At 40.8% G+C, this 25,761-nt stretch overlaps 1 protein-coding gene across 1 annotated transcript in view; it reads right to left on the bottom strand.

Moving 5' to 3' along the window:
- Pkd1l3 (polycystin 1 like 3, transient receptor potential channel interacting) overlaps positions 1–25,761 on the bottom strand; it is a 61,482-nt gene that overhangs the window by 10,036 nt on the left and 25,685 nt on the right. Inside the window, exons 13-24 of the mRNA XM_074056925.1 lie at positions 24,366–24,596; positions 21,800–21,901; positions 21,397–21,575; positions 19,627–19,773; positions 10,512–10,708; positions 9,843–10,042; positions 9,226–9,406; positions 8,386–8,569; positions 8,056–8,287; positions 6,386–6,485; positions 4,600–4,740; positions 3,587–3,772 (exon numbers count right to left, since the gene is read on the bottom strand). Of these exons, the coding sequence (XP_073913026.1) occupies positions 3,587–3,772; positions 4,600–4,740; positions 6,386–6,485; positions 8,056–8,287; positions 8,386–8,569; positions 9,226–9,406; positions 9,843–10,042; positions 10,512–10,708; positions 19,627–19,773; positions 21,397–21,575; positions 21,800–21,901; positions 24,366–24,596 (2,080 nt within the window). The remainder of the gene's footprint in view (positions 1–3,586; positions 3,773–4,599; positions 4,741–6,385; positions 6,486–8,055; positions 8,288–8,385; positions 8,570–9,225; positions 9,407–9,842; positions 10,043–10,511; positions 10,709–19,626; positions 19,774–21,396; positions 21,576–21,799; positions 21,902–24,365; positions 24,597–25,761) is intronic.

The following is a 25,761-nucleotide window of genomic DNA, read 5'->3' on the forward strand; positions in this document are numbered from 1 at the left end:
GAAAGTTCTTGAGACCCCATCTCAACCAAGAAATGTTGGGTGTGGTGGCTTAGGCCTGTTATCCCAGCTCCATGAGAAGCATAAATAGGATCTTGGTCCAGGCTGGCCCCAGTGTAAATGTGAGACTCTACTGGTAAAATATGTACAGCAGAAAGGGCTGAGGGCTGTAGCTCAAGTGGGCTTGTCTGGCAAGTGCAAGGTCCTGAGTTCAAACCCCAGTACTGCTTTCCCCCCGCCAAAAAAAAAAAAGATGATTCAATAAGATGACTGGGATTAATAAACAAATCTGTAGCCTTCATATAGCCACACTATATTTGCTTAGAATATATGAGTAAATAAAGTACCTCATTTAAAATAGCAACACAAAACATAAAATGAACCTAACGAGATAGCAAAAATGATACGAGAAACAAGTATGACTAGTCCTGGAGGAAACAAATGAAGACAAAACAAGTAGAAGAGCATAGCATGTTCTCAGGTAGGAAGAGAATATCATAAAGGTATCGATTCCCTAAATTAATCTTTATGAGTTAGTCTCCATCTATATGAATATCTAAATCTACTTATAACATACATGTAAGCTCTCAATATACAATATATGCTCCTACAACTCAAAGCAGGCAAACAAAAACAAGCAGTGTAATAAAAAACAAGCAAGGTATCTTTGCCTTTGTTGTGGGCTGACATTCATTCATTCTTTTAGCAGCCACACATGTGTGCTCTCCTGTACCGGGCCTCATGCCAGGTGCCACAAACAGTGGATGCAAGGGAGCTCCTGACCACAGACAGCTCACCTTCAACGAGCAAACACAGGCAATAACCAAACAGGATTTCAGAAGTGGTAAGTTGAGCTAGGATGGAGGTGGGGATGCTGTTAATTTAGGTGGGTGATTAGAGAAAACTTCTTTGAGGAAGTGGCCTATGACAGACCCTACCCTAGTAAAGTTTGGAGGACATAATGCAGATACCACCCAGGGGAACATCAGCAAGCTCCAAGACTGCAAGTGAAGAGCATGCTTGATCTATTTAAAAGAAGCACAGAAGCTTAAGCAGCTGAGGTAGAGTGAGTGAGGGTGAGAGGAGGAAGACCTGAAGTAGCACTGAGAACCGGGCTGAGCAGGCTTTTCTAAGCTTTGCAGTGGATTTAGCATTCATTCTAAGTGTGATGAAACTCCACTGGGAGATTTTGAATAGAGGGGCAGCAGAGCTTTATGAATTAAAAATATAATATGGGGAAGAAGAAATGAAAAGGAAAAAGCAGGGGCAAGTTTTGCTTATGATGTGAAGGTGAAATAAGTACCTTAGTTTAGCTCTAACTTGCATTTCCCCTTATGAGTTCAGTTGTGAAGCCTTTCATGTACTTCATAGCCCCTTGTATTGCTTGAAAACACCCATTTTCACTGGGCTTTTGGGGACATGGGCAGACTCCCTTAAACTCTGCTAATAGGACTGTTTATTGGCACAATAACTAAGAAGAACAATCTGGCAATATCTTTCCAAATTAAAAAGTATATATACTTTGACCTACTAAGTCTTTTCCAGGGTAATTATCTTACAAATACCTTTGTACGCGTGTGGAATTAAGTGCTTACAAGGATATTAGTGGTGGTAGCATTAACATTAAGACACCAGAAATGATCTAAGTGTCTAGCAATAGGAGCTGGTTATATAAATCATGGCACATCCATGCAGTGGAATCATATATAGTGAGTGAATAAAACACAGTGGGGGACAGCTTTTACTATACTGATGGAAGAATCCAGGTAAATTAAGGGAAAAGCAAAATGCAGGTCAATGTTTATAGTTTTATATAATTTATTGCCAGGTATTACTTTTTCAAACACCCCTATATGACTCATGAAAATCTGGAGAAAGGCCAGCAGGCTTTTTCAAAATGGTTGCAACTCTGGGCAATCCCAGGATCTACGCCATGGGCCTTGTCTAAGCAGTTTGGTTAAAGACTGTTCACCCAGGGGCGAATGGGTTGAGAAAAGCTGGATAAACAGCACTGGGCTACATCAATTCTGAAAGCAGAGCTTTTTAGGAGTTGAAGAAGTAAACCATGTTAGTGTCAATTTTGACTGCTTTTTACCCCATGATGACTTGATTTTATTTCTTTGTCTACCTCCTGAGGTTTGCTGTTGCTGTTCTGTAGGATGTTCAGGATTCTGGTATCAACTCTGTAGTTCCAGTAGGTTAACAGAGATCCAGTTGTCCCCGTTAATAACAACACCGAACACCCAGCCAATACTCCATGCCAACACTGTTCTGAGCACTGGGGTCTATTGACCTTTTAATCTTCCTATCAGTCTTACAGGATAGGTATAGACAGGGGAAACTGAGGCACAAGATCACGCTGCTGGTAAGTAGAGAGACAAGACATGAACCTAGGCAGTGTGGCTCTCATTCTGCACTTTTTGACCTTGGTGCTGTACTATAGTCAAGGAGTCTAAGCAAGACGAGCTAACTGTGCTGGCTTAAAACTTTGCCACCCAGGGTTTGAGTCACTTTGATTTACACAGTATTTTATTCAGCATAGTTACATACTTCAAGTAGAAATGTACCCTGAACCTAAAACTGTTATCATCTAAAATCGAACTACAATCAATGTGCAATGAATAGGAAGGAGTTGCCATCTGTAAGAATTCTTCTACACATCAAGTATACATTTAAGAAAAAACTGAGGATGGACAGAATGGCTCGAGTGGTAGAGCTCCTACCTAGCAAGCATGAAGCCCTGAGTATGAAACCTCATACCACCAAAAACAGAAAAAAATTGTGAAAGTTTGCTTAGATGAACATATCTTTTAGATTCTTTTCAAGAACCTGGAAGATGTCTGAAATCTCATCATGCAGCCACTGATCCTGAGATAAATGAGTGTAACCATTTCCACAGTACAGCTCACTTAACAATATATAATTATACAGTGACAAAGCATTGGTAACTGGTGAAAAATATTGAACAAGAAGCGCTCCTTAAATTTTTAACCATTTCTCCAACACTGTCCAGGGCAAAGCATAGTAACTTCCCTTGTTGGTAAGGTTCTTCAAAATTGTATTATGTCCATTTTTTAACCATTAGCTCTTAGGAAGTGTCACAGCATCCTTCTCTTAGCAGGACACTCAGTGCATGTTTGTGGGACTGAACTGGATAACCATACAAGAAATTGCACAGACATAGTGACAAAGCTGGGAAAAACGGAACATCAGGCCAAAATACCATGTCATGTGGAGCCCTTTCCTGTTAGACCACATTCCTGGCTCTGTGCTCAGCTATGTGCAGCTGAGTTCCAAGGATCACTCCAGTCATTGTTCATGCTATAAGTGAATCAGTTATCACTCTTGTTTGTCAGCCTTTGTGACACCCCCAATTGGGGACCACCCCCATAGACCTGGTCACCATGAGTGAACAGTCATTTACTGAACCTTCTTAGATGAGTTCCAGGGAATAAGCCTTTGTAGTATCCACAGAGCTGTGGCCATATTGAAAAGACAGCTGCCCTTTCTCCAGCTTCTCATGGGTCATGATTTGGGGCACTGTGAGAAGTAACTGTACCCCCTATTTGCCCCAGAGCCATGTATTTACCTCTGTAATCTCCATACAGGTTAGGAAGGAGGGTGTGATTGGCCCAGGGGTAGAAATCCTTAAGAAGTTTGATTTCTGAAAAACGATGAGAAAAACTCTTCAAGATAGCTTGATGGAGGAAATACCTATTAGAGTTCTTTGAGGAGTAGACTGAAGTCATCAGCAGGATTAGGAAGAGGACTTGCACTAGTTTAGAAGAGAAAGAAATACAGTTGAGCAGTTAGCTTAGAAATCCTTTTTACCCTTCTCTTCATTTTTCCTAAGCCTATAGTTTCTTGCAGGTCAAAAACAGTCAAAAATTGGCAATTTTATATACTTCAAGCCAATAATTTCAAATATATATATACACATACATACACACAGAGGCAGATTTGTGTGTATATTTTTATGTATATACATATATTTCCTTCCTAGAATTATTCTGCCATTAATCAGAAATTTTACTTAAGATCCATAAAATCCCTCATAAAAACATTATATTTCAGTTATTAGAACTAAGTGCTCTCTTTCATTCTGGCTTTCTGTTGACTATGTATGTTCACAAGGAGGGAAGGCATGACAGAAAATAGAATTCAGTCCGGGGAATCCAATAATGTACTCAGTGTGTTGAAGCCAGTCACCCAGTGCTCAGAATAGGCGTTTTCCCAAAGCATTTTCTCATTTTTCCTGTAACCTGTAAAGTATATAGATCAGGTGGAGAATGTGACACATTGAAATCTGGAGACCCCAGTTTAGGACTGGTGGTGTGGCTCAAGCTGTAAGAGTGCCTGCCTAGTAAGCATGAGGCCCTGCGTTCAAACCCCAGTGGTGCCAAAAGAAAAAAAAAAAGAACTCCAGTTCAGGGGTCTTTACATTTACCATACCACCTTGATCACTTGAACCCCCAAATTTCACAAGGTGAAGAATTTAAAAGATATTTTTCCACCCTCTGTGTTCCCATTTTATCCTCATTTCTCTTTTCCCTCCAGGAAAATGTCCTGCAGAATCAGCATGGTGTTATTTCCCCTCTGTACCCAAAATATCAGCAGTCAGCTTGAAGAGTTTCTTTTTTTTCCAGGTTCTCCTTGGTCCTTTGGCTGAACTATCCATAGTGGGGGCTGTGTAGATCGGGTTATTCTTATCTCTTGAGCCAGGTGATGATGGTGAGCACTTTGCTGTCAAAAATTCAAATGCAGGCCAAAGAAATGTTAAATTTCATTAGTATTTGTCAAGCAGCTACTGTGAGTGACTCCTGTTGAATGCTGAAGATACAGAACAAAGATATCTAAGCCATACTTATCTATGGTGAGGGGCCCACCTTTAAAAACTAATCTACTGGGGTCCAAAACTTTTGTAAAATATAATAAAAATTAGTTACTAGCAAATGAGATAAAACAGGAAGTATGTAAACTATAAGCTCTGGGACTGAAGGTATAGCTCAGTGGGCAAGAGCTTGTCTAGCATGTGTGAGGCCCTGGGTTTGGTTCCTAGCAACACTAAGCAACAATTTACCCCTCTCACACTTTTTGAGACAGTCTTGCTATGTGGTCCATGCTGGCTTTGAACTCACAATCTTCATGCCTCAGTCTCTCAAGTGCTGGGATTATAGATATGAAATACCATGAGACAGGCTAAGGATTTTTTTATTTATTCACTTATTTTTTGGTGCCTCGTGCTTACCAGACAGGAAGGGAAGAAGAGGGAGAAAGAATTAGAGTATGACATAAAACTTGCCAGTATGTATGTGTCAAGCGACATGAGATTACTGAAGAATAAGCAAATCTTTCCAAAGGAAGTTGGAGCAGGCTTCACAGAGGAAGTGACATTGACCTCTTTTATCTGCCCTGTGTTGGGGATCAAACCCCAGGGCTTTGGGCATGATAGGCAAGTGCTCTACCGTGAGTTATACCCCAGACCAACATGCGTTTTGAAGGGTGAGTCACAGTTTGTCAGATGGACAAGGGCAATGATAAGGGAAAAAGGTCACTTTAGACAGAGAAAACAATTCATAATGCATGGAGAAATGAAATAAGGGCAAGAAAGGCAGTTTAAAGTGAGTTAGTAATTTTTAAATCTCATAAGGACTGCAGTGCCCACTCTTTGGAGCATGTGCACTGAAACAAGAGATTGCCAGGTTCAAGTCTATTGCATACTCTCCACGATGGTGCCCCTTCTTTCCCTCAGAGAGGGAACCCTTCCCTGAATTTGTACTTAACATATAAATGTACAGAGGTGATACATGTGTATCCCCTGGTCCAGATGTGCAGTATTTTACACACTAAAATCTTGTGCTAATTTTTCCGCAGCTGGCATGGCCCAGCACTCATTCCTTGGATGCTATCAACAGTTTTACAGTCAGGGTCTTGGTGACTGAACATGGGGAGTAAGAGAGGAATTTAAGATTACTCTGATGTGCTTAACTAAAATGCAAAAATACAGAAAAGTGGTGATTTGTGGGGCAGAGAAATAGCTCATTTTGAGACATCCGCAATATTCAGATAGAGATGGGAAGCAGTTAGAAATAGCATCACGCCTGTAATCCTAGCTACTCAGGAAGCAGAGATCAGAAGGGTCACAGTTCAAAGCCAGCCTGGAGCAAATAGTTCACGAGACCCTATCTTGGAAAAAACTGATCACTCGCATATACACACACATAAAAGGGCTGGTGGAGTGGCTCAAGTGGTAGAGCACCTGAGGCCCTGAGTTCAAGCACCAGTGCCACCAAGAAAGAATGAAAGAATGAAAGGTGGCTAGAATTCCACTGTTTTGACACAATCTACTCTTGCAAATTTAGATAGTAGTAGGAATTATTTGGATTACCCCAAAGTGCCAAGATCCTCTTGGTTTGTTGTTCATTTTCTTTGTTAAGCCAGGGCATCCTGGTCACTACCAGTGAGAATAACAACGTGAAGAAGATCACCTAGACATGACAATCATGGGAGAATTCCATCAGCAGGTGTCACAGGACCCCAGAACATGACATCGTGTATATAGGTGAGGGTGGGTACTAACAGTACATTTCAATTATATGCTCCTTTATTTTTATGAAAAACAGTCAACCAATTTCATGATCATTTTTGTACAATGATGGGGACCTGGAAGGGTCCCTACAGTCTAAATAATGTTAATGTTCACATCTTTCCTATAATTTTTAAGTTGGTTGGGTAGGGGAATTAAACAATTAAGTGATTTGTGTTGACTTGTTTAAGTCGTACAGTGACAACTCTGTATCCTTGGAAGGCCGTCAAAGGAGAGCTGGGCTGGAGAACCTAGATCTTTAAAAGTCCAAAGAATTAAATCTCAATTTAGCAAAGAAAAAAAAAAAAGACATGGAATCTTAGAATTGAGTAAGTCCTTAAGTATCTCTTCTCAAATTTCCAGGGAGGAGAGGAAATTCTATTCCAGAGAATAAGGATATGGTGATATTTCCAGCCTGTTGCCAAATTTCCCTTTCCCACATTTTCTCATTTGGAAGAATCAGTGCAGGTGACTGTTGTGTGGGTTTTGATGTTAAGAAACGATTGTGAGCAGGCACTGGTGGCTCACTCCTGTAATACCAGGTACTCAGGAGGATCCCAGTTCAAAGCCAGCCCAGGCAAATAGTTCATGAGACCTTATCTCAAAACCCATCACAAAAAAGGGTTGGAGGAGTGGCTTTTGTGCTAAGAGTGACTGCCTAGCAAGTGTGAGGCCCTGAGTTCCAACCCCAGTGCCACCAATAAAAAAAAAAGGTGACATTTCCCATCCCATGCTCTAAACTCCAATAAAAAACATTCACAAAAAGAAGAAATTGTTAATTTATTTACGTGTGGTAGTGGTTTTCTATTTATCTTTTTAAAAAGAAGAGTGTCTTTTAGAAATGTATAGACTAAAATATTTTTGGATAAAATTATATGAAGTCTGGCATTTTCTTTTCAAAATAGATGAAATGAGGCTGGCCTTCAGTTGGTGGTTGTTGAAGCTGGGTGACAGAACTTGAGGATTAATTATACTATTCTCTATACTTTCATGTGATTTAAAGTTTTCCTCAATGAAAAGTTTAAAATTTTTTTTTGGTGGGCCTGGGGTTTGACCACAGGGCTTCACGCTTGCAAAGCAGATACTCTACTGCTTGAGCCACACCTTCAGTCCATTTGCTCTGATTACTTTGGAGATGGGATCTCGAGCACTATTTGCCTGGGCTGGCCTCAAACCTCAATCCTCCTGATCTCAGTCTCCCAAGTAGCTAGGATTAGAAGCATGAGCCACTGGTGATCAGTTACGTGGCTTTTTAAGAAGTAATTTGTTGTTTGATTCTTTTGTTAGTTTACCAGTTCTTGTTACTTTTTTCCTATGATTAGTTTACTCATATCCCTAATAAATGTCACTCTGCCTCTTTATTAATTTACTATTAATTTGTCAAAGCAATTAGATATCTTGGATTGATACCCACACAGCTCAGTTTCTCAAATTTCCTGTAATTATGATGGTTCTTCCTGTTCCTTACATACCTTTACTGGCTGGCCGATGAAGATGTCTTGAAGCACTGATAATATCATTGAAACAGCCCAGCTGGTGGCTTGGTCTTTGTTCAATTCCAAGCTATAAAGTGCTGTAAAAAAAGCTGAGGCCAGACTAGTGATACCTACAAGGAGCCAGCAGATACATATCAGCAATTTGGGCAAACAAACAGAGGTGGGCTTCTCCTCTCCTGGGTTCAGAATGGGGAAACTGGTTGCCTCCCTGAAGAATGAAAGTCAAAGGAATAATCTCCTACTCAAAAGATGAGAGACAGTTAGAAACTTTACAGGTAATCACGAAAGCACAGTGTGGTACATTACCTTGCTGGCCCTTGCTCCATGGAAAGAATCTGTGTCTCCAGGAGTTCCTGGAGTTTTTGAAGTTGGTGAGCTGCTTCTAGGAAGTCACAAGGCTGGTGAACCCGGGCGAGATCTAAGTGAGATCTCAGCCTCTGCAGAACTCTGAGTAGGTAGCAGTAGAAATGATGGTGGTTTTCCAAAACCACTGAAAATATAGTTCAGGTTGACATGTTCACAAGTAGATTTCAATAAGCAGCAATCAGTGGTAGAGATTAGGAAATCACTGATGGCAAGGCTAAGTATTCCTAATACCGATGGAGACAGGACCCAGCACCTGCAGTACTACTGTCTTCTCTAAGGATGCTGGTCAACTCGTACCAATGGTAAAATTATTAATTTGATGTAGAGACTTCTAAAATCTCATTGAGCCTTTCTATCAGAATTTCAGTACATGCAGCCTACGCTACTAAGTGCCCAGGAAACTCAAAGTGTATTTGGGAATCTACAAACCATATAACTTCACCATCCTATAGAAGAAAAAGAATAACAAATTTCATCAGTCTTCAACAAAACAGATGGAAAATGGGAATCTGATACTGAGAATTTTTTTTTTGTCTCTTCCCTTGCACAGCAGATAGACTGTTTAGAAGACAAAGCTATCAGCTCTATATGAGAAGCTTGTAGAAGTTAGCATAGAGAGTTGCATCTTGACTGTTGGTTATGCTAAAGGAAAAAGGAGTAAGAACATGAAGCATGCAAGGGAGGGGAGGCAGACAGATTAGTTACTAAAATCTACTGGACTTTAATCCTCAGTACCAAAAAAAACCCAAAATCCCTCTTGTAAAATCTACTGGACTTTACCATTTGCCTGGTGGTATTCTGCCTGTTGGTAACAGCCTTGATCCTCTAATTGAGAATAAATGAGGCTGGATAAAAGCTTCACCAGCTTGTTAGTGTCACAAGAACTCCATAAAGATTGTTCACACTCTGAAATTAGGCATGTGTTTCTTCTGAGCAGGAATCCCACTGTTTCCTTTAATTCCTACATGTGGAACCAAGATGAGAAAAGTCATTTGGTTTTATGTTACCTCAGGACTGGGAGCAATCACAGTTGGTAAGGCTATTTCTCTTAGTCAGGGGGCATGGACTTCACGTAAAGAACCTCAAGGTTTCATTTCTTCCCTAAGTTATATGAAAGCCATCACATTTTTATGAGACACTATAGAATGAAAGAAAGGAATAGCTTGCACAGACATCAAAAATGAAAAGAGCTCATGCTGTCCTCATCATACCTAGTAACCAGGAGAGGAAGCTAGGGTACAACGGATCACAACCTGGGGCAGGAATTAGGGACAAGACATTAAGGGTGACAGGACCCTGTGAGCCTCCCTGGAGGCCCTTCCCATGGCTCCTTTCTGCTACATGGAGAAAGGGAGCATGTACCTTACCTGTAACACTCAGTGTGCTGTGTGGCTTACCTCAACTACCTTTGTGTGAGAGAGGGGCTCATGAGCAGCACCTGAGGGGCGGGAGGTCGGGGTGGGAGGGAGCAGGGGCAGAGTTTTCTGTGGTTGAATCAACAGGAACAGCCGCCCAATGAGAAGATGGACAGGGAGAAGGATGACAGCAGTCTGGAGGCTGATGAACACTTCTGACCGGGTCACAACAAAGGGGCCCACTGAAAGAAAATCATCCAGTCACCTTTCACCCTCCATCCTGAAAGTTACCCCAGAGTCATTTCTCTTCCACGTAACTATTTATTTAGACATTTGTCAAGGGATAAAAGAGTTTATGACAGTGAAGATCCCCAGGTGTCCCTGAGACGGCTTCATTTAATAATGAAGGAGAACAGTGAGAGAACTTGTCAAAGTAGACTAATGTCAGAGCAGTGAAAGAAAAATGAAGGCACACCATGATTCTCTTTTCCTTCCTCCCTCTTTCTTTTTTTGGGAGACATGGTCTCCCTACAAAGCCCAGGCTGGCCTGGAACTCTTGACCCTCCTGCCTCAGCCTGCCCAGTGTGGAAATTACAGATGGGCACCACCATCCCAAGCTATGATTCCGTTTCCAACCTTGAAAGTAAAGAGAGAAGAATCTAGTGGAGGCATTCTATCCTACAGACAGCACACACGAGGACACATCCATACCTTGCTCGTTCCTCTTGGCAGTGGTGCTGCTCATCTTCCAGAACATAACATTAATAAGCATGTCACAGAGAAGTAGCGTCACACAGCAAGTGAGCCGCTGGACTCTTGTAAACTGGTTCCAGGGATGTCGAGTTAAAACGGAGAGCCACAGATAGTCCTGGGTGAACTTTTCCACAATCATGGAGAAGAACACGTTTCTAAAAAAGATAAATTAGAAGAGGAAAGATGTGAGAGTTCATGCCATTTCATCCTAGACTAAGATGGGAACTGTTGGGCAAGAAGCTATACAGCAACAACTCAGCCTCCATTCAGCACCTCTATGGACAAGTTCTCAGATAGTATGATTGTTTCGGTATTTTAGGATAAAAGGTTTTCAAAGACAAGGATAGTTTACAATGTATGAGACTTTAAAACTAAAAACTAGTCTTACCAGGCATGGTGGCTCATGCCCGTAATCCTAGCTACTCAGGAGGCAGAGATCAGGAGAATTGTGGTTTGAAGCCAGCTGGGCAAATAGTTCATGAGACCCTATCTAAAAAAAACTCATTACAGAAAAGGGCTGGCGGAGTGGCTCGAGGTGTAGGCCCTGAGTTCAAGCCCCCGTACTACAAATCAAAAACAACAAAGAACTTGTCTTAGCATTATAAGAGTTTTGGTAAATCTTTTACTCTTTAAAAAATTGTTCTATTCCAAATGTGGAAGAACCATAAATAATATATAAAAAGAAAACCAAAAAGACTTGGCTGGGTTTAAAAACAATCTAAATATCTCTGAGGAAGGGATGTGGAATGAGAAAGTAATGAGTGAGGTAGAAGCCACAGGATTACTGAGCTCCAGATCTGGAAGACAGTATGTAGATGAGAGTTTGACTCCTGTAGGACAAACCAAAAATGTTTTGGGTTGGATTGGGGTGTAGCTCAGTGGCTGATCCCTTTCCTAGCAAGTGTGAGGTCCTGGGTTCCATCCTCAGCTTCAGAAAAAAAGTTTCTAGGGTGGAGAAAGGGAGGAAAAGTAAAAAAGAATTATGGTAGAATGATGGAGGGAGTGAATACAACTATGATATATTGTAAGAATTTTTGTAAATGCCACAATCTACTCCCAGTATAATACGATTAAAAAAAAAAAAACCAAAGAAAATAATTACATTAAATTTTTTTCCCTCCCTCCCTCTCTCCCTTCCTTCCTTCCTTCTTTGGTACTCAGAGCCTCACAGAGTTTGAACTCAGAGCCTCACACTTGCTAGGCAGGTACTCTACCATTTGAGCTACTCTGTCAGGCCTTATGTTAAAATTTAGAACATCAAGAAGAAACCTGGCTTGCAAAACTGTCCTTATCTGACCTAACTGGGTATTAACCCAGTACAAAATACCTTTTCCCTGGGAGCATTATCAAAAATATTTGGAGGTGGTTGGGCAAAATGGCAGATTAAAAGTATTCATTGTTTGTGAATAAAAAGAGACAGATAACACAGGAGAGACTATATTCTGAAGAGAGAAAGAGAATCAGGAATCACAAAAGAGGCAGCAGGACAGAACAAGAACAAGGAAAACAGAGGTCAACAGAGAAAAACAGCAAACAGTTTCAACTCTTTCCCCAGATCCCCAGGAGAGCCAGATGACCCTGGTAACAGACTGGCAATTCTAGCAGCAGGATGAGTCTGTACCTCCTGCAAACCTTAAACCCAGTGTGGGGACTCAGTGAGACAGTGACTGCTCTGGTATGGAAGGCTAGCCTCTGTAAAGAAAGTCATTCTCTCACTCCCAGCAAGAAACCATCTTGAGAGAGGGCCTACTGTTTGAGGCCAAGGTACTCTGGGGCTTGAAAACAAAGAACAATCATAGCTCAGGGAGTCTCGGAACACCCTGCCATAGTGTCTGGGTGGGAGATGGCCACGGGAAGTGGTTGTGGAGAGGAAGAGGGTCTGGTGTGGTCCCACAAAGACGTTTAAGCATTGGGGAGCTTCAGCAGCAAAGGGCACAGTTGTTGCCCCACCCTCCTGACAAGTAGCAAATCTCATTTTGACCTGAGGGTCACAGTGAAAATAATGTACTGAGTCTGTGGCTGGCACAGTATTTGGCCTGTAAGGCCTGCCTCCAGGCTGTGTATGTTGGCTGCTAGGGGGTCTAAAGGTCCTGAACCCAGATCCTCCAAATCATAAAATATCCATAGCCTCCTCCCCACCACAAGGAGGTGAACTTCCAGGTAGGGTCTTAAAACACTAAGGCCTGCATCCCTATGTGTGTTTGCTGCTAAGTGGATCTGAGGGTCCCGATCCCAGACCCTCCAAATCATGTGAGATTCACAGCCTTCTACCCACCATAGGGAGGTGAATTGCTGGGTGGGGTCTAAAAGCATGGAGGCCCAGGACACGAAGCAGATTTGCTGCTAAGTGATGTAGACCTGTTTGCTTTCAGAATGTGAACTTGTCATCTGTGTCTAAGATTTCTAAGGAACTCCAAATCAGATATTAAAGTTTGGGAATAGAGGAAGTGATTCCTTGCAGAGAGGACAAAAACACTTCCACATCCAGGAACTGCATCCCATCATGTGTTTGCTGCCAAGCAGGACAGAGCCCCCTGCATACAGACTCTCTGAATCACAGCACTTCACATCTTCCTCCTCACAGGGAGGTGAAGCACTGGATGGTGTCTACAAGCATTGAGATCAGCAGGTAGAGATGAGTTCTCCCCCAGCCAGTGCTCTGTCCCCCCAACTCTCTTGCACACTCAGGGGTAACATCTAGGCTTGGAACTTGCTGTCTCTGGGGCAGAAATTGGGGTGCTTGTGGAGCAAGTGGAAACCTGCCTGGCCCACTATAAAGGTACCTGTGGCCAGCAGCTGCTCCCAGTGTACAAAGTAGGGAAGCTTCTATAGTGAAAGCAGCAGACAACTGACCCCTCTACAAAGAGACTCCAGCTAGTTTTCCTCAAATTGAGCAATGCTGGGGGATCAAGCCCAGTGCCCTGAGCTAGTGGGCAAATTCTTGGCTCTGGAGATATACCTCCAGTCCAGTGGTGAGAAACAGCACTCAATCCTGCCTGAACATTGAGAATACGTCAACTGAAAGATGACAGGTGATTGAAACTTCCAACCAATGACTTGGCCTTAGATGCACAAATACCAATGTGGAAACAGAACAAACATGAAAAAACAAGGCAACATGACTCCTCTGAGACTCAACAATGCCACGGTAACAAACCTAACAATTGGGGAGTGAAATCTCAATGAATTTTTAAAAAATGATTATAAGATATTAAAAAGGACACAAATAAATGCCTGAATTAATTCCAAGAAAACCCAAAGAGCTGAAATAAAAATAATTCAGAAACAACATAGAAATTCTGGAAAAATATCAAATTGAAACTTTGGAAATGAAAAGTTCAACATGTCAAAAACCAAAAACCAAAAAACTTCAGTTGAAAGGCTCTCTACTAGGCTGGATCAAATTGAAGACAGCATTACAGCTTGAAGAAAAGGTAGATGTATTGAACATGCAGATGAAGACAGGAAAAAAAACTTAAAGAAGTATGAATGGAGCATGCAAAAATCTCTGTGATACCATTAAAAGAACAAACCTACAAATCATGGGCACAGAAGAATGAGGAGAGGTGTAAGCTAAAAGGTTAGAAAACATATTTAATAAGGTAATAGCAGAAAACTTCCCAAATCTTGAGAAAGAGATGGTCATCCAAGTATAGGAGGATTTTAGGACTTCAAACAGACAAGACCAGAAAAGAACTTCCCTCATGATATTATAGTTAAAATATTAGGCATACGGATCAAGGAAAGAATATTGAAATCTACAAGAGAGAAGGGCCAAGTCACCTGTAAAAGCAAATCCATCAGGATAACAGATTTCTTATCAGAAACTTTAAAAGCAAGGAGGGCATGGAGTGATGTATTTCAAGCCCTTAAAGAATATAACTGCCAACCTAGATTACTGTACCCAGTAAAGTTATTGATGGAGAATGCTAGAGGTGTGGCTCATGTGGCAGAAGGCCTGCCTAGCAAGCACACAGCCCTGAGTTCAAACCCAGTACCATAAAAAAAGGAACTAAAGAAAAGTAAATGAGAATGATGTCTCACCCAAAGAGAGAATCAATAATGAGACATAAATTATATTTAAAAAATAGAAACCTGGAGTTAAAAAATATAATTCAGTGAATTGAAAAATTTACTAGAGAGGCTTATCAGCATATTTGAGCAGGCAGAAGAAAGTATCAGCAAAACTGAAAATCAGTTGAGATAATCTAGCCTGAGGAGCAGAAAGGGAAAAGAAGAAAAATGAACAGAGCTTCAGACACCTATAGAACACTATGACATGTACCAGCACAGCCATAACAAGTCCTAAGAGGAGAGAAGATATACAAAGAAGTAGAAAGATTATTTAAAGAAATAATGGTTGAAAAATCCCCAAATGTGATGAAAGGCACTACTTTGCACATCCCAGTACCTAAAAAGCTCTAGGTAGGATAAACTCAAGGAGAGCCTTACCCTTACACATCACCATAATCAAACTGTTGAGAATAATCAGAGAGACAGACAGAGACAGAATAAATGAGTCTTGAAAGCAGCAAGAAGTAAGCAACTCATCATGTACAAAGGCTCCTCAATATAACAGCTAATTTCCCACCAGAAATCATGGAAACCAGGGGCATTAGGCAAGAAGAAAGACTGTCAACTTAGATTTCTACATATAGCAAAAACTACCCATCAAAAATGGAGGAATTAAGACATTTCAAGATAAACAAAAACTGAAGGAACTTCTCCCTAGCAGACCTTCACTGCATGCTATACAGTGACTCCAGTCCCTATCAAGAATTAGCATTGGACTAGGGGCATGGCTCAAGTGATAGAGCATATGCTTTGCAAGTATGAATCCTGAATTAAAAGCCCAGTACTGCATTCCATGCTCCCCCACCCCAAAAAGGTGTTAATTATAATCCCCAGGACAGCTGATAAGAAAATAACTAAAATATATATATATATATATATTAGTAAAATAAGTGATAAGGAAGTTAAAATGGTACATTGTAAGAGATCTATTTAACACAATATAAACTAGTGTTAGAGAAGTAGAGGTACAAAAGAGATATTCATTAGAAAACAAATAGCAAATTGCACACATAAACAATATCACTAGTTACACTATATATAAATGGGTTAAGCTTTTAAATGAAAAGGCAGAGATTTGTATAATGAGAAAAGACCTGATCCAACTATATTCTGTTGACAAGAAACATATTTATTATTTACTTATTTGTTTATTTATTTAATTTACTTTTGGTGGTGCTGGGGTTTGAACTCAGGGACTTGAGCTTGCCAGGTAGGTGCTCTACCACTTGAACCACATTCCAGCCTCTACCTTTTTTGCTTCAGTTATTTTATGGATAGAGTCTCATATTTTTGCCCATGGCCTGCCTGGATGTTGAACCTCCTACCTATGCTTCCTGTGCAGCTGGGGCCACAGGTCCATATTTGGCTTGTTGGTTGAGATGGGATCTTACTAACTTTTTACCCAGGTTGACCTTGAACTGCCGTCCTCCCAATCTCTGCCCCCTGAGTAGCTGGGATCATAATTTTGTGCCACAATACCTGGGGACAGGAGACATCCTTTATATTCAAAGACAAAAATGAACTGAAATTAAAAGGATGTAGAAAATTCATTCAAACAGTGATTTATTTTTGTGGTACTGGAGTTCAAATTCAGGGCCTCATATTTGCTAGGCAGGTGCTTGTACCAGTTGGGCCACTGCTACAGCCCTCAAACAGTTATCAACAGAGATGGGGCAAGTATACTAATGTCAGACAAAATAGACTTTAAGACAGAATTTTTATTAGAAGGACATTTTAGAATGCTAAAGGATCAATTCTTCAAGAAGATAAATACATCTGTGTGCATTGTCTTCTTACAGCCAAATGGGAGTGTTGCTAGTCTACCAAGAAGTTCCCACTGTTTTCCGCTTAGGAACTGATTTACTGTTGGGCAGGCAGAACATAATAGATTATAATCCTTGAGTGTTAAGGGCGGAAAATGTAAGTAAAAATTCATGCCCAGCTAAAAACCTAAACTAGGAGTTAAAAGTTAAAAAAAAGTATATTTTCTGAACTAACAAAGAATTAAAAAGAGGTTACAAACAGTAAAGAAAAGAAACACCTGTCAATCTAACAAAAGGTAGAACGTAGATAAAAACAAAGAGAAAGGATTTTAACAAGTAACATAAGATAGCAGAAGTAAGTACCAATAGATTGGCAATGATAATTAATGTAAACACATCAAACTTAGGTTAAAATACAGAGGTAATTAACTACATTTTTTTTCTTTAGTGGGACTGGGGTTTGAACTGGGGTTTGAGAGCTTGCAAAGCAGGCTCTTTACCACTTGAACCACACCTCCAGACCTGATTTATTTATTTTTGAGAAAAGATCTCACTATGTTACCCAGGTTGGTGGCAAACTCCTGAGTTCAAGTGATCCTCCTGCCTCAGTCTCCCGTGTGCTGGGATCCCAGTCATCATGCTTAGCTAGATCTGAATTTTAAAATATAGCTGCATATACGAGATACATGTCCATGTCAACAAAGTCATAAAAAAGAACAGACAGTAAAAAGATAAAAGATATACAATAGAAATATTAATGAAAGAAAGTTGACATACTATAATTAATATCATACAAAACATAACTGAAGACAAAAAACATTAGAGGAATAAAAAGAAAACCTACATAACAAAAAAGAAACAGGACTGGGCATGGCAGTTCACACTTGTAATCCCAGTACTTGGGAGGCTGAGGTCAGAGGATTGAGAGTTACAGGCCAGCTATATAGTGAGATCCTGTCTCAAAAAAAAGAAAAAAAGTTTGCATAGCAAAAACATCAAACATGCATTTAATTGCTCCTAATAAAACATTCTTAAGATGTGACTATATGAAAAATTTACATAACTGAAAGGAAACTAACAAACCCAGTTCCCATTAGAAACCAAGATTAAATAGAACTAAACAATCACATTTCAACAATAAATATGAGTAAGTTTGATCTAATAAATATATCTATGCATGTGTTTTAAAACATTCCAGAACTGAGTCAAGCACAGGGAGGGAGAGATACTTACTCACTATTCCTTAAGTTTTCATAAAGGAAAAGAAATTTCTACCATTTATTTTAGACACAAGCAGCAAATAATAATTTAAAATATTTAGCTTTACAGAAGAAATCACCTACATTAAAAGACTCTACAGTCAGCACTCTTAAAAGCAGCACACAGGAGTTCCCTTTATTCTCTTCAACACTGGACATTATTAGACTGCTGTAAAATTTTACTCTCTTAAAAATACTTTTATTTTTAATTGACACAGAGTATCATTTTTGTTTTTGATATGCATATCCTTCAATTCAGAAATTCTCCTTCTAGACAGCTGGAGAATTTCCAGCACACACATAAGGACAGGTGAAGAATGTTCCCCGCACAGCAGCAAACCTGGTTGGTTGTCTTCAGAGCCATTTCTTTCCTCCTTCCTCTTTTCTAACAGAAACCTGATTTTCCAGTAACAGGCCGTCACATGGGTAAATCACCGCAGGGAGTCAATCGTGACTCTTCTAGCCACAATTAAATCTAGGGACGGGCTTCAGTTTGGGTCAAAGAAACGTAGGGGGAACCTATAGAACTTTGTTTTCACACATGTTAAACGTGAGCTTCAGTACTGCTAACAGACACAGGCAAACTCAAACTGTATAGCTTTCACTATGGCAAAAAAATAACCAAAATAAAATTTATGTGGTTGTGGTCCTGGTGGCTTTAGCCTATAATCCTAACTACTTGGGAGGATAAGATCAGGAGGTTCGAGGCCAATCTGGTTAAATAGTTTGAGAGATTCCATCTCCAAAATAACCAGAGCAAAATGAACTGGAGCTGTGACTCAAGTAGTAGAGTGTGACTTTGTAAGTGTGAAACCCTGAGTTCAAATCCCAGTCCCACCACAAAAAAAAAAAATTCTTTGCCACTTCTCTCATTAAAAGGTGGGATCTATGTCCTTTCCCTTTGAATCTGATTTGCAAATTAGGTCATAAAAGACCACAACACTTCTATTTAGTTCTCTTGTATTGCCTACTCTGGGGGAAGTTGGTCACCAGATAAAACAGCCAGCTGTCCTGAGGCTGCCACCCTGGAGAGGCCCCACGAAGGTACCACACAGCTGATAGATCAGCGCCACCTGCTGACTATGTGTGCCAGCCATTTTGGATACTCCACACACTAGATTCTGCAGACCCAGCCAACATGAAGAAGCCCAACAGGCCACTGTCCAGTCATGTCCTTCCTAAATTTCTGACCCACAAAACCCAAAACAAAATGGTTATTTTAATGCACTGATCTGTTATATAGCAATAGTAACTGGAACTGTTCCTAGATTCTGCAGACCCAGCCAACATGAAGAAGCCCAACGGGCCACTGTCCAGTCATGTCCTTCCTAAATTTCTGACCCACAAAACCCAAAACAAAATGGTTATTTTAATGCACTGATCTGTTATATAGCAATAGTAACTGGAACTGTTCTTTTTTTTTTTTTTTCGGTCGGACTGGGGTTTGAACTCAGAACTTTATGCTTACAAAATAGGCACTCTACTTCTTAGCAGAGCCACACCTCCAGTCCATTTTCTTCTGGTTATTTTGGAGATGGGGGTTTCATGAACTATTTGCCTGAGCAGGTCTTGAACTATGATCCTCCTGATCTCAGCCTCCTAGGTAGCTAAGATTATAAGCATGAGTCACCTGTGCCTGGCTTGGAACTGTCCTTAATGAAGAAATAACAATTTCTTGCTTGTTTGGTAGTTCTGACTACCCTGTCACAAAAGAGGAGGAAAAGGAGACATTCAGGAGGAGAGATTAAGTACAGTTTTTAAAGAGACACAGGAGTTCCACCTTTCTGCCTTTAGGCAGTTTTATGGAAGAACATGTGCTTTTCAGTCACTTATTTTGTCCCTAGGAGGGAAAAGCAAAGAGCCTGATAGCACTGAACCAAAAACCTAATGGGAAGAAAAGGTACTAAGTAGCTGACTGAGGTTTATTCTTCTAAATGCTACATTAACATTCACTATAGAATGATTTTCCAGAAGTACCTAAAGGAAAAGAGCTCTCTCCTTGAGGCTGGCATGAAAACTTGATCACGCTCGAAGTCTCCTAGGTCCACAGCCAACCAGCAATTGCACAAGAAATGCCATTTCCTCTTAGCAGCCATGTCACTGACAATCACCTGGCTGACATACCTACAGTAAAACAAAGATCATTATGTTAGGAAAGTAGGCTTGAGGTGTAATCAGAAGTAATCTTGGGGTCTAGGTATGGTGGTACAACCCTATAATCCTAGTGGAGGAAGTGGAGGTAGGAGGATCATGATTCCAGGCTGGCCACAGGCAAAAGCATGGGACTGTATCTGAAAAATAACTAAAGTGTTAACCTTGAGTACAAATCCACAATACTGAAAAAAAAAAAAGGAAATACTCTTGCATTTCCAGTGAGTGTCCCTCGTAAGTGGATTATTGCATTGCAAGGAAAGAAGGGAAAAAAGGCAATGTGTACCGCCTCTGCCTTCCCAGACAGCAGGCTGCAGACTTCTACCCCTAAGAAGAGCTCAGAGTATGTTCATTTTTAAACTGTCTTTGTTCTGTGTGTGATAACACCATCCACATGCCTCCTTCATCGCCAAGGGTGTAAATAGGGGCTGGGGAGTGGTCGTCAACATTTACACCAAGAACTTCTTACCCCATCTGAGTCTATGGCCACTTCCCTGGGCTTTTACCCGCTTCCCAGCCATAGTGTTTTACCCAATGTCTAACTTCACTAACTTCACCAACTTCACCTGTCCACGCACCTACCCTCCGGGCCACCTCATTGTTCATCTTGCAACTCATTGATTAACCTCCTCCCTTTCCTGCAGTGATGCTATTCCCCCAGAGTCTAAGTTTAATGAGTGAAACCACTTAAATGCCTCTGGTCAATAACCTCATTTTCACTAAAAATTATCTTGTGTGAGGACTATAATTTTTTGTGGTACTTGGATTTGAACTCAGGGCCTTGTGCTTGTTAGGCAGGTACTCTACTACTTAAGCAATGCCTCTATTCTGAGGACTATAAACTTGAAAATATTTCTGGGGACTCTTTTACTGAGGCGGCTTACAAAACCACAGGTGACTAAGATGTATTTGACTTAAACTTGTCAGTGGTTCTTGTGCTGTTAAAGCTTCTATTTAAGAGCAAAGTATAAAAGAAAACAGTCAAAATCAGCAAGGAGAAAATACTCACTTTCTTCTTGTTTTTTGGCTGTACTGAAGTTTGAACTCAGGGCTTGCATTTGCTAGACAGGTGCTCTGCCACTTAAGCCACGCCCCCTTCACCCTAACAGTCAGTTTCTGATTGGTGAAAAACTGGGCTTTTTATTCTTCCAGTGTAACTTTTATGCGCTTGTTGAGGAAAAAAAAAAATCTGAGTGCTAGAAAAGCCTAATTGAGGCATTCACTATATTTAGCAGAAGCATATAAATGGAAGAGATTGTCATTTGCTAAAGAAAAAAAATTCATCTGCTTTTTTTTTTTCTGTGACAGATATGTAACTCAGGCTGGCCTTGAACTTGGAATCCTCCTGCCTCCAACTCCTAAGTGCTAGGATTACAGGCAAGAATCACCACACCTGGCCTGAAGTGCCTTTTTTTTTTTTTTTTTAAATGTGAGATAGCTCTGCTCGGCTGTGTTGTCCAAGTTTTCTGCATTAAAGCATATGCTACTCTTGCAATTAAAAAAAGAGAAATAGGCCAGGCATTGCTGGTACATGTAAGGCGGAGGCACAAGGATTGCAAGTTCAAGGCCAGTTTGGACTACATACATAGTCCTTACCAAGAAGGGCTGCTGCCAGAATTGTCATGCCACAGCCGCAGGCTGTGCAGTTCCCCCAGTGAGGACGCAGTGCTGAGAAGGAAGACATCCAGTGCCCCGCGTTCAAAGACCGTCTTCTGTGCGTCACAAAGGTGATGAGGCTCACTTCGTCCCTCTGATCCATAGAGGGTGATAGCGACCTAAAATGTGACAAGGAAAGGTAAAATACTGGAAATTTCAACATGATTCAACATGATTTCAACAGAGAAAGATGAACGCTCTACTGAGATGAAGTCTTAGGTTCAGAAAGTGCTTCACGTTTACAGTTGAGCACTAGGAAATGCCATCGATGGCCCCCAGATAACAGCGGGTTAAAGCATTGCTCATGGCTGAAGAGCCAAACAAAGGCATGCATTGCACTAACCTTAGCTGTTGTGGCAGCGCTCCTTCGATACCCAGTGAAGACCTGAATAAGGTAGTGAAATTGAGAGCTGGGGTCATTATCAGCCAGGACAGTGACCTTCACCTGCAAGAGAAGCCAAGCCAATAAGCTTTCCAGTCTCCACTCAGTACAGCTGAGGAAGAGGATGCCAGGGAGGTGGTGGTAGCAAACATGCAAGCAAGCAGACCTAAAGGAAGTGACTGGTGGGAGTAAGGCCTGAAACTCCAGGTCCTGTGCCTCCAAGACAAAACATCCATAGGAATCAGTTGACCTGATCTTGGACCTCCAAATCCTTCCACCTCCCTTCTGCTCAGATAAGGGTACCAGATAACATAGAAGATACCCAGCTAAACTTGAGTTTCAAATAAACAGTGAACAATCTAAGGCATAATAAAGACATATTTACCATTTACTTGAAATGCAAATTAAACTAGGTGCCTTGTGTTTTTGTTTACTAAAGCTGACAACCTTTTGCCTAGGACAGCAAAGAAATAGATATTCTATGCATCTAGAATTTCCAAGTATAAGAAAAGGGTCCAGAGGTATAGCTCAGAGTAGAGCACTTTCCTAGCATGTGTGAGGCCTGGGATTTATTCCCCAACCTGAGAGAGAAAGAAGGAAATGAAAGAAAGAAAGAAGGAAGGAAGGAAGAAAAGGGAAGGAAAGGAAAGGAAAGGAAGGAAGATATAAACCAAGAAATTAAGAAGTTGCTAAGAATTCTTTTTTTTTTTGTTTGTTTCTTTGAAAAAAAGATTCCTTACTGGTTTCCTGTATATTGTAATTAAATTAAATTAGAATCTGGCTTATAACTTTCATGTCTGGTATACAAAATAACATAAACCTGCATTAGATTTCAGTTAAGTTCTCTAGGTGTTTTCCTTTTGTTTTGGTGGTAGTACTGGGTATTGAACTCGGGGACTTGCACTTTAGAACTCTACCACTTGAGCCATGCCCCCAGTCCTTTCGCTTTTTTAGTTTATTTTCCAGATATGGTCTTGTACTTTTGCCAGGCTGACCTCAGACTGCTATCCTCCTACCTCTGCCAACCAAGTAGCTAGATTGCAGGCATGCACCATCACACCCAGCTTGTTTTTGGGATAGAATCTTGTGCTAACTTTTGCCCGAGCTGGTCTCAAACCTGATCCTCCTGTCTGTTGTATAGCTGGTATTACAGGTGTGTACTACTATGCCTGGCTCTAGGTGTTTTCTTTTGGTTCATTCCTAACCTAAATGGTCCATGTGAATCTAACCTTGGCTGGGGGGGGGGTCATATTAGAAAGGGTTAGAGAGAGAGATAAAGAGGGAGGGATAGACGGATGGAGAGGGGGAAAGAGAGACAGAAAGAGAGAAAGAGAGAGCGAGAGAGAGAGAGAGAGAGAGAGAGAGAGAAAGAGAAATTCTGGCTGGGGTTGTAACTTAGTGGTAGGGCATCTGCCTAGCAGGTAGGAGGCCTGTGTTCCTTCCCCAGAACTATTTTTAAAAAAGTTAAGTCTTTATATCTTAAGATAGCAGATATGAAGAAAAGTCCCACTTAAATTTTTTTAAAACATACACTGACAATGCATGCACATGTGAATAAATGAATCAAAAAATTTTTAAGAAGGATAAAAAAATATACTGACTTAATAGATGATAAATTTGGCATTTCAAGGCAGAAGAAAAAATATGCGTTATTTACTAAGTTATATTTGCTACTGGACAGCTATCTGGAAGATAGTAAAGTAAATCCATACCTCACACTTGACATCAAAATAAATTCCACATGAATCAACAATTTCAACAGAGAAAGAAGCCTGTAATAGACTTAGAACACATTTTTCTTAAAAATCTCTGAGTAGCAACCAGCAAAACCCCTTGTTCCTTCCTATTATTGCTTATACTCTCTCTACAACAAAATTAGAGATAAGGGCAAAATAGTTTCTGCTGGGTATTGAGGGGGGGGAGCAGGAGGGGGTGGAGTGGGTGGTAAGGGAGGGGGTGGGGGCAGGGGGGAGAAATGAACCAAGCCTTGTATGCACATATGAATAAAAAAAAAAAAAAATCTCTGAGTAGCAAGCACCTTTAGAGATTTCTAAAATGCAGAAACCATAAAAGTCTAATAACTAAATACAAAAAACAAAAGCTACTTGGAAAAATCCACTATAAATAAAAAGAAAAGTGACAAAGTGTGAATGGACATTTGCAACTCACGTCACGAAGTACTAATGTGCTTTCTAACAAAGACAAAAAAAAAAGAATGACCTTCCAATAGGAAATCTGATCAAGACTACAAACCCACTCCAGGGAAGGAATCACAAAGGGTTCTTAAATAAATTTTAAAAAATGCTGACTTCACTCACGGTAAGAAAACTGCAAATTACAATATAAATGTATTTTTTAAAAGCTGCTCTAATAAGAAAATTAAAACGATTTCATAACGTGTTATCTCCCCATTTGAATTTCTGTGCTTCCTAGGACCATGCTTGTGCTTCTTCTCGTGAGGGTGGCTTTTCCCCATTTCCTTAAAGTACTTAAGACACTGTGGCAAAGCTTTTGGAATCCAAGTCACCTTCTGTGTATCCGCTTGATCCTTCCTCCATGCCCACACAACCAAGATCATATAGAACCCTAGAACACTGGCCAGCAGTGACACCCCAACAGGGTTTTTGGTCACATGAAGGAACAATTCGACTGTGTCTTCAATGTCCACTGTTCTGGGCACAACAAAGAAATCGCTGGCAAAGAAGGTGAGGTGGTTACAGAGGCACTGGGTCCTCAGAACTGTGCTCTGCTGCCCAACCTGGAACGACATGGAAGACGATGATTGCAATGGGTAGAGTGCTAAGAAAGGGACACGGGTGTGGGGGCGTTCTCACTCGCTGTTGATGGAAGTGGAAATTGGAATGGTCCACGTGGAAAGCAGGTTGACAATACCTCGTAAAACAGGAGAGTGTGGACTTCGAATCCTCTGATTCCTGTTCCGAATACATGTCCTAGGGGAACTCTGCACATTGCACAACAATACGTGAAAAAGAATGTCTCTGTCAGCCTTGATTATAAGCAAAAAAATGGAGAAACAACTGCCTTACAATAGCAGAATGCACAGATAAACAAGTAACGTATGTAAGAGGCAAACAGAGAGAATACTATGCAGTCATTAAAATGAATGAATTAGGCCTAGGATGTAGGTCAGTAGCAGAGCAGGTACTTAGTATGCATGAGGTCCTGGGTTCAATTTCTAGCAACCCACCCCCAGAAAAGGTAGCTGTATCAACAGGAATAAATGCTGAGTGAACAAAGCAAGCTGGAGATGTGACTATGGATGGAAAGACTAAAAGCATTCAACCCTACACCAATTGATCCATTGTCAGTCTCCTCTCCAAAACACAAGTCCATGAGGCTGTCCGGCCCATTGCTGTCTCTCTAGTTCCTAAACACGGGCACAACATGTAGAAGACACTCAATAAATACAACTCAAAGAGATGGATGCCCACACCAAGTTTGGGACAGTGGCTACCCCTGGGTGGAAGAGAGGGAATGAGATTAGGGAGGAATATACGGTGGGCTTCAATTGTTCCTGAGGTTTTATTATTTTAAAATCTGAATGAGGGCTGTGGAGTGGCTCAAGCAGGAAGAGCACCTGCCTAGCAAGTGTGAAGCCTGGAGTTCAAATCCCAGTGCCACCAAAACAAACGGAATGAGCAAAGTACTGACTCTGATAAAGCTGAGAGGTGCATTTAGTGTTTTTAAAATTATTCTTTATAACTTTGCATATGTTGTAACATTTCTCTATTATATATATATATATATACATATATATATATATATATATATATGTTTAACATATGCATTTTGGTAGTACTGGGGTTTGAACTTGGGACCTCACACTTGCAAGGCAGGTGCTCTACCTGCTTGAGCCCCTCCAGCAGCCCTCTTTGCAATATTAAATGTTAGTAGGAGAATAA

The sequence above is a fragment of the Castor canadensis genome, chromosome 15 (assembly GCF_047511655.1).
Source record: "Castor canadensis chromosome 15, mCasCan1.hap1v2, whole genome shotgun sequence".
NCBI classification, from domain to species: Eukaryota; Metazoa; Chordata; class Mammalia; order Rodentia; family Castoridae; genus Castor; species Castor canadensis.